Source organism: Ammodytes marinus (assembly GCF_949987685.1).
Source record: "Ammodytes marinus genome assembly, chromosome: 15".
Taxonomy (NCBI): domain Eukaryota; kingdom Metazoa; phylum Chordata; class Actinopteri; order Uranoscopiformes; family Ammodytidae; genus Ammodytes; species Ammodytes marinus.
Genome location: NC_137219.1, coordinates 20,073,194 through 20,082,194, shown reverse-complemented (window position 1 = coordinate 20,082,194; position 9,001 = coordinate 20,073,194). Strand labels below are relative to the sequence as shown.

The window sequence follows — 9,001 nt, the reverse complement described above, 5'->3', positions numbered from 1 at the left end:
TGCTATGTAAATGACATTGAAAACGTCCAGCATCGGTAGAGATTTCAGAATTTGCACAAAACAAGACCATGACATCATCAAGGGGACGAGAGAGCAAATTGACGTACCACCGCTGTGCATTGAGTTTTGTTTAGGTGTCAAACTCTCCACACCTTGCGGGTTAAGAAAACACTTGCTGTAGTTTGGTCTGGCTTTGCGAGACTAAGCAAACTGAAATTCCCCCATTACACAGTTAATACAAAACCAGCAAAAACTACTTTTTAAAGCCATATCCAGAAGAGAAAAAAAAACTTGGAGAACACTCACATTTCTCAACACTGATAGTGTGTGAGATACTGTATGTTTTAATAATTGATTTCACTGAGCTGATGATGTCATCAGTCAGTGCTCTCCTCTGGTCCCAGAAATGTTTTTAACATTGGAAGCTTTGCCAAGTTTTGCTGGAAAATGGTATTATTTACAGGGACTTGGCTCCGGCTTCTTTTTTTTTTAGTTTGAGAATTGATGGGGCCCGCTTTTTCTGTCTGTCTCTTCTGCCCCTCAGGCTACTCTCCTACCATCAAAGGCCAACTGCTTCACGTGGACACCACCACCAGCATGCAGTACCGGACCCTACTGGAGGCTGAGATGCTGGCTGTAAGTATAGCAGGCAATTATACCACAGGCTTTTCACTCAACTTGTTTTATAATGACTTCTCCATCGACTTGAGATGCAAGGTAAAGTTGAGCCAACGCAATGTCAAATGTGCATATACTTAGTGCTGTGAAGCCGTATCCTGCCTTTTATTCTGTGGTGTGTGTGTGTGTGTGTGTGTGTGTGTGTGTGTGTGTGCAGATGTGTACCACAGATCCACACTTTCTTCCTGCAGCATTCAGATTGTACTGTACAATCAGCACTCTTTGACAAACACATACACACACTGCTGAATAGTCTGTTTACTTAGCATATATTGTGTTTAACTGTCACTTGCCTTTTTTTTACTGTTTTAATAACTTTATAACTGTTATCTTGCATTTTTACTATTTACATAGACTATCATTGTATTTATCCTCTTTAGCAATGCCATTGTTATTTGCACTCTCCTCTTTTGCTGCTGTAACACTAAAAAATGTCCCCACTCGAATAATAAAGGATCTTATCTTATTTTATCCAATTTCAGTTCCATGTCATCGCCAGCTACCCTCGGGTGTGGAACATGCCCCAGTCGTGGCAGTGTGAGATCGAGGTGTACAAGGCCACCTACCACTTTATCTACGCTCAGAAAAACTTCTTCACTGGTGAGTCCTCCAGTAAAAAAAACCAGACAGAAGTAAAGACAGTACATACAGTATGTGTTTTGGACTTCATCTGTGTTTTTTTATAGATTTGATCCAGGACTGGGCGAGTGACAGCGCCCCGGACATCTATTCCTTTGTGCCCTATTCCTGGAAGTTCAAGGTCCTGTTCCACCAGTTTGAGATGCTGTGGGCGGCAAACCAGCACAACTGGGTCGACTGTTCCACCAAGCAGCAGGAGAATGGTGAGAGAGATCTACTACTTACGTACATGCAGAATAACCAGAGAAGAAGAATCCCTTCAAAAGTCTAATAGAATTTATGGAATCAGACTTCAATCAATTAAATGTTTTCTACTTAAAAAAAAAAAAAAAAAAGGTTAATTAAAGATTAATATGTTTTTCTTAGGACGCACCGAGTGAAAAAAATATATTTTCTATTAATTCTATCTTTAATTGATTGAGGCCAGTTAATACTTTATACAGTAAACAAATTAGAATTAAAGCAAGTGAGACAGGTGTGTTGATCAAAGCCCTAGAAATTCCATGCTTTTTTCAGTCGGGTACTTAATTGTTCTGCATCAAAGGTTCTAATCAGCTACAACAGATTTAGAACATTTTTGTTGTGTCGAACTCATTAAAGACAAAAAAAATGTATGAATTGTTTTGTGATAATAAAGAAAAATAAAACGCCACACAATTCTACAGTTGTAACCGTGACTGCAGTTTTGTCTTACAAGCCAATCACTTAGAAATTGATGATTTTGGAATACTTATTGCGATTCAATAAACAGTTTGACCCAACTTTAAAAAAAAAAATACATCCCGTTCAATTTACAGCTTTATGAATGCTTTTATAATGACCTGACACAGTTTTGCAGTGTAACAAATAGATCCACCGCTAAGCATTAGCTATAGCACTTAGCACAATCAATAACCTAATGCCTCCTTAACACCTAAGCTCATGGCGGGATCCTTTTGACTCTATTAAGCCATGATATATGGTACAGTATGTAACTCCACTTAATCTCCAAGGCGGGGCAGACTAATCAATTGCATTATCGATCTTCCATAGTGTACCTGGCAGCGTGCGGCGAGACGCTCGTTATCGACTTCACTCTGCCTTTCAACGAGTTTGTCCCGACCACCTGCAACACCCGATTCAGCTTGAACGTGAGTCATAATTCAAATGAGAAGAATGTGTTCCAAAAATGTAAAAGAAAAATTCTAATTGAGTGTAATTGTAAAATTCTGCTCTATTTGTATGTGGTACAGATGCTGATTTTTGAGATTCAAGTTAAAGGTTCTGTGCAGTTTCAGGAGAAGGGGATTTTTTATTTTTATTTTTTTTTACGTATGTTCTCTACATGTATCTCTTATATAATGAATAATTCAAACATTATCTATCGAAACAAAATGATTTTGAGGCGCCTGAAACCAAACGTACGTCTAAGATATGTTCGCTAGTACATTGGGCCCTGCTTTAAACAACAAAAGTGAAACAGGAATTACAGTAGCTTTGCAACTCCAAACTGTGTTCCAGGGATTTTGTGAGGAAAGTTGGTTCATTCAGTTATGAGAATATACCTTGAGAAAAATGTTCACTTCCATGACACGACGAAAGTAACATTATATCTGCCCATAGACCTGAATGCTTTCACATCAACCGGATAATGTGTGGGTGCATTCACATACAGTTAAATTTTTTTCGTCTTTTCAGGCGGAGGATACAGACATGCGCTTGTCCCTGCCAGAGTGCCACCCTAGCCGCTACCCGCTGCTCACGCTGGCCAAAGAATACCAGAATGTCAAGCTGCCCCCTGACATGTTCATGCCTGGAGAGAACCACGGCGTCCCCCCTCCCAAGCCCACCAAGTCCCGCTGGAGGAACATCACCCACGCAGAGTGAGTTAAAAAAAAACCCCAGAGAAACATGTCTAGTTGTGGGCAAAATAAAGTGAGTGTGTTAGCAAAGCAAGGTGATTCATCAATGAAGCACTGAGTCACTCACAGTCAATGCTTTGCTAAAAGGGAAATGTTGCCAAGGTATCAGGTGGCTTCAGGCTCCATTTCAACTTAATGTACCAGCACCACTCACAGTAAATGTTTTGATGCTTCTGTTGGTTTTAAATGAAGTGTAAGAGGCTGTTTAATAATAGGGGTATTTTGACACTCTGAATCATGCTCTGTTGAGACATGGTTCTATGTAGAGTCCTCATTTTTGTGAACAGTCATTTTTTTCTGACAAACTTTCAGCGCTGACATTGCTACATTTAGAAACAATGGAGAGAAAGAGGGAACGTTTTTCTTTTTTCATGGGCCAAGGTGTAATCCGAACAGATGAGTTTTTATTCTGCGATGGTGTACTATGTATGAACAGTCTTTGCTGACCTGAAATCAATGGGGGGGTGTTTGTTCCACCATTGTGAAGCCAGCATAGCAAACAGCGGGGGTTTTGTTTAGTAGCTGGGCCTCCCTCGTAGTGAAGGACTACTAGCCAGCCGGGATAATGATAGGAGGTTATAATCTCTGCCTTTTCTTGGAGAATGCACCAGCAGTGATGCCTTACTAGGCTTTTTCTATACAAAACCTTTATAACATGAAGAACCTTTTTCCATCTTAGTATGCATCCCTTCTTAGAAGATGTTGCACAACAGGGTTTATTTCCACATTGTAAGCACCAGCCTTAAAAAGGTCAGTGAGAGTTTAACCCATTGATGCCTGATCCTGTCAGTCACGCAGCATCAGGCATCAATGGGTTAAAGAACTTCCGGAGAACCTTCGCCAGTCTCAATGTGCACTCTCTAAATGATAACTTGACATCCGGATCATTTATTATGTGTCGCCCAGGGCCAGACTATACTGACTATCACTGCCAGAGACCTACTTACCCCCTGGGGGGCTAGAATCTAATTCTGCTCGGACCGGTGCTTTTGGGGGCTGTAGAGAAAATCAGGCGTGTCCCATTGGCCTCGTCTCTCTCCTCTCTACTGTATGTGCTCGGATGTTACGGTTCATAAAGCGCTTTATGAACTGGAAAATCCACTAGCAAATGATGATAAACTCAAAGCATTATGACTGTACTGAGCGTGCATGCTTTTTCTTCCTTAACATCAGAGCTGGCTGGGTGGATTGCTGGAGTGTTCCCAACTTCTTGCTCATCATTGACTACACCTGGCATCCCATTTATCCCCAGAAGGCGGATGAGCAACTCAAACAGTCGGGTAAGCTCTCTCTCTTTCTCCTTCAGTGTCAATTCTTTGTTGTTCGCTATAAAGCCAAGCACTACACTGTGGGCTGTGGCAATAAATTGTAGCTTTTGTGGAAAAATCTGCTCTCAGTCAGCTAGCCTATGTCTTACACTGTCCCCCTTTTTACACTGTGTTATCTAACCTGGTTGTGTTTCACGTCTGAAGTGTCTGAGATGGAGGAATCCATGCTGTCAGCCCTGCGTCCACCAGAGCACACCTCAGCGCCCCACACCTCCCAGCCACGCTACACCTCCACGTCTGCTTCAGCCGCCCACAGCCGCATGCCCGCTGACCCCTCAGAGCTCCCGCCCGACAGACTACACGTGGAGATGGAAATGTCCCCCAACTCTCAAATCATACTGTATGGGCCTTTGCTCCGATCACTCATCTCCATCAAGGTAACCCTGGAGCCAGTTAATGTTATGATTAATGTTCTGTTATAACTATGGCTGTCAAAACAATTTTTCTTTTTCATCGCTGTTTAAAATTCAGTTGTTTTGCATTTCACAACAGTTTTTAGACCATATTAACAATGTAAAGCATGTCTTTCCATTGTATCTTGATTGGGAATGAAATGAATTCAAGGATAGTTTGTTTATGAACTTATTTCAAATCCAAAGGACTACAATGACTTGGATTCCACTGGCTCAAGGCCTGGCTTTGCACATTATAAAGTTTTTTTGATTAAGTTAATTCCGCAAAATAAGATCTAGTGTCAACATGGAGTGTGTTTTATTATGAAGGATTGACCAGATTTTTCTTTGGTTGTTTCAGTGTCTCACTTCCTGTCTCATTGATCTGTTCTGTACTGAATTAATGTGCGGTGCTCCAGCATCCATCAGAATAAAAGCCTTATATACCTGCTGCAGAGGGCTCTGAAACAGAGTAGACACTTTTATATACAGTCTATGGTGGAAGCATTTACACACATTTACTAGAGTGAAACCTATCATCTCTGCTGCCTTGGCGGGGATGTCCCGTCAAGAGTGCGTCGAAAGGGCAAAATAGCAGCACGTGATAAACGTGAATTTAAAAAAAAAGACTCTGACTTTAATTAATTAAAATGAACACGTTAGCACCGACAGCACTAGTCATCACACAACAGTCGCTAATGAAAAGCACCTAGAAATAATTGGTGCCTCGCTTTTAATTTGAAATCTGAACTTTCACGAAACAACCCTTCTAACCTTCCTGTCTCCCCTCTGTCCCCCCCCCACAGGAGAACTACTTTGGCGAGGACGACATGTACACAGACTTTGAGGAGGCGGTGTCCAGCCCCGTGTTGTCCACCTGCACCTCCTCTGGCCTCGGCTGGTCTCCTCTGGGCATGGAGGACGGAGGACAGAAGGACACCCATCCCCTGGACCTGCGCCCATGGGACATCACCGTCTACATCAACCTCTACAAGGTCCACGGCCGACTGCCAATGGTAAAAAACTGATGACTGATGATAGTTCACTTTTAATGGATTGCTTTAACCCATTGATGACTATGGCACCTGTGAAAAACACCTCTTAAACCCTATGGCAATCTAGGATACATATGCTTATCTCCTGAGGGTTTTCTGAAAACCAAAACCTTAATATATAAGTCTCTGTAGCACATAGAAACATGAAATAAAATAATTTTAAAAGGTAAGGTTCACAGGTTTTTATTTAAACAGAAGAAAAAATAAATAAATAAATTAATAAATAATATAAAATATAACATACATTGTTTTTGTTTTTTTGTTTTTTTTAACATGCCACTCCTGTTCTCGATCCAAAGGATCATCCGGTGCTACACCACAAACCTCTTCCTCCCTCTCAAACTCCTCTCCCAACTCTATGTCGCTCACCTCGCTGTCAAACTCTTCCGCTGACTCAGCCATCTCGCCTCTTTTAAAAAAATGTCAACAAGAAACGCTTGTATATGTCGGTTTGATTAACGTGATTTTCAGCCAACCAGACAGCATTTGGATGGTCATGTGGTTTTAAAAATTCAACAAGACCCGCCTCATGTGTATTTGAACCAATGACAGATCATTCTATGCTGCACGCGCCATGAAAATGACAACAAAACAAAAATGCTGCGCCATGCAGCAGCCAGCAGGAGGTACATTGCTCCGCCATGCAGCAGCCGGCGGGAGATACGATGTTGCGTCGCGAAGCATTTGCCGGCAGCAGCAGTCATCAATGGGTTAAGAAGAAAAAAAAGGAGAGTGGTTAATACATTTGCAGTATGTAGACAGAATGTTCAAGTAAAACACAATACAAAACAGAATATAGGCCTAGCAACATGAAACATTTGTATTAGAAGCCATTGCAAAGAGTTGAGTTTTAAGCAAGAAATTAAAGTCATAAATGGACTGAGCTGTTCCCTAAACTCAAGGGCAGACTGTTCACATTTTTATTTTTACCCCTCATTACTGGTAGTTCCTTTGTATTTGTTCTCATGCACCATACTATTTGAGTTGATGTGATGTCGTTTGATGTTTTTTTTCTCTTCCTCTCCAGCACTGCAGCAGCGAGGGTCCCGAAGGTCCGTCGGGCTTCTTGGAGCGACTGTGTTTTGAGATGAAGAAGGGTTACAAGGAGACCATGCTTCAGCTCATCCTGTCTCCCATTCACATCTTCCTCAGTGACAACTACCAGGTCAGCGTCACCAACCACGCATATAAGCCTGATGATGGTGATGTGCTGCATATTTTGGCTATATACAGGGCATTCATTTCCTAGGTTTAGATTTAACTGGTGGGAAATTGATGAAAATAAATAAATAACGGCCCGTTATCATTGGGTTAACTTGGCAAATTGGCCCATCATTATTGATTTTTATTTAAAAGGGTACGCAACATTTATAAGATAAGGGTAAGCTTATCCTTAATTATACTCCTGTAAATTAAACAAATAGTTTAAACTGTGGCAAATCTCCCGTCTGAAAAATGATAAGCAATTCATAGACAACATCTACTCTTCAGTCTGCTCACTGAAAGGGGGTGAGTCAGTCCTTAAAATAAAATCCCCTGAATAAAGCTCACAGGACAGTGTTGCATAATAAAAAATAAAAAAACGTTTTTCCCAGCCAGATGTTTGCATAAGCACCGGGCAGATTGTATAACCAACCACACAGCATTTCTGAGCTTGAGTCGTGAGTTGGATCCTATTTGCAGCTCCGAGTGAATATCCTTCCCTAATCACTGAGATAAAAAAGTGTAACACCCCCCCATCCCCCAGTGAGATAACAAGCTCTTACTGTTTTATGACGGGGATATTAAGGAATGAATTCCACTTTTTGCTGAAGCTGAATTTTCCCCCTACAGTATATTCTTCTATTCTGGTGGTATTACCCACACTCTTCCATGCAGTGATGTCGGATAATAGTAATACATATATCTGATTGTGTGAATGTGTTTTGCCCGCAGCGTCCCACAGCGGACGGTGTGTTGAGGGACGGCCACCTGAGTCTGTCTGGGCTGCAGATGAGGGCCCATGCCATGTTCTCCCCTCAGGGCCTCCCACTGGGCAGTGACACACTGGAGTACGCCTGGCTCATAGACATGCAGGCCGGGGGGCTCACCGGCAGAGTCACTCTACCACAGGTGTGTGTGTGTGTGAGAGAGTGTGAGTGTGTGAGACTTAGACTAGGAGTGATTTTAAATGTGAAAGGGATAAGGGGATGAAAGTGTACAGTCTTGGATGATGATCATTATAATGACTGGGGTATAATTGTACTTTTCAAAGCATATTTTCTAATTTTTGCCGGTATGAACCACCTGCACACCACACTATGATCTAAAAATAGCCCCTGCAGCTACTTCTGTGAATGTATAATGTTTAGTTTGGTGCTGAGACCATTTCAGAACAATTCATATTTTATTACACCTCAGTGCCGGCGATGGCCGAAGACCGGAGGCTTTATGTTTTTGGGTTGTCGGTCCTTCCGTCTGGGCCATTCTTATCCTGTGAGAGCAATATCTCCAGAACCCTATGAAGGATTTGTCAAATTTGGTACAAACTCACAACTTTGATTAGAGGATGAACTGAATACATTGTGCAGGTCACTGTGACCATGAATATTGTGAATTCAATATCACAAGAACGCTTTGAAGCATTTTCTTCAAACTTTGCACAAATAAACACTTTAAAATATTAACTGAAAAGATTTTGGATGTCAACGGTTACTGCAACCTTACACATTGTGAAGTTGCAGTGACCTTGTACCATATTGTAGCTTCTTAGGACCACTGTTTACCTCCACTGTACTTTCCCCGTTCGGCAATTGTTTGCCTCCTGGAGGCATAGAACCGCCAGTCAGTATTTAAGCCTGTGTTTATTTTTTTTTTTGGACTCTTTGAAGTTTTTCCTTTTTTTGCTGTCTCTGCCCACACAATGACTCATAATAATGTATTCATTTCACTCCCTGTTTTTCATTCTGTGCGTCTTGCCCTCGCAGTAAATGTATTTATTGATGTTTCTCCTCAGCACTAATGTCTGC

General features: G+C 41.6%; 1 protein-coding gene across 24 annotated transcripts in view; it reads left to right on the top strand.

The window, feature by feature from the left end:
• The window catches only part of kiaa1109 (KIAA1109), a 99,921-nt gene that overhangs the window by 20,362 nt on the left and 70,558 nt on the right, over window positions 1-9,001 (top strand). For all 24 annotated transcript variants that reach the window (XM_080042640.1, XM_080042637.1, XM_080042635.1 and 21 more), the window contains exons 13-22: window positions 545-636; window positions 1,161-1,278; window positions 1,365-1,520; window positions 2,350-2,447; window positions 2,995-3,179; window positions 4,392-4,498; window positions 4,691-4,923; window positions 5,745-5,954; window positions 7,021-7,158; window positions 7,929-8,105. In XM_080042640.1, coding sequence (XP_079898766.1) covers window positions 545-636; window positions 1,161-1,278; window positions 1,365-1,520; window positions 2,350-2,447; window positions 2,995-3,179; window positions 4,392-4,498; window positions 4,691-4,923; window positions 5,745-5,954; window positions 7,021-7,158; window positions 7,929-8,105 — 1,514 coding nt within the window. The remainder of the gene's footprint in view (window positions 1-544; window positions 637-1,160; window positions 1,279-1,364; window positions 1,521-2,349; window positions 2,448-2,994; window positions 3,180-4,391; window positions 4,499-4,690; window positions 4,924-5,744; window positions 5,955-7,020; window positions 7,159-7,928; window positions 8,106-9,001) is intronic.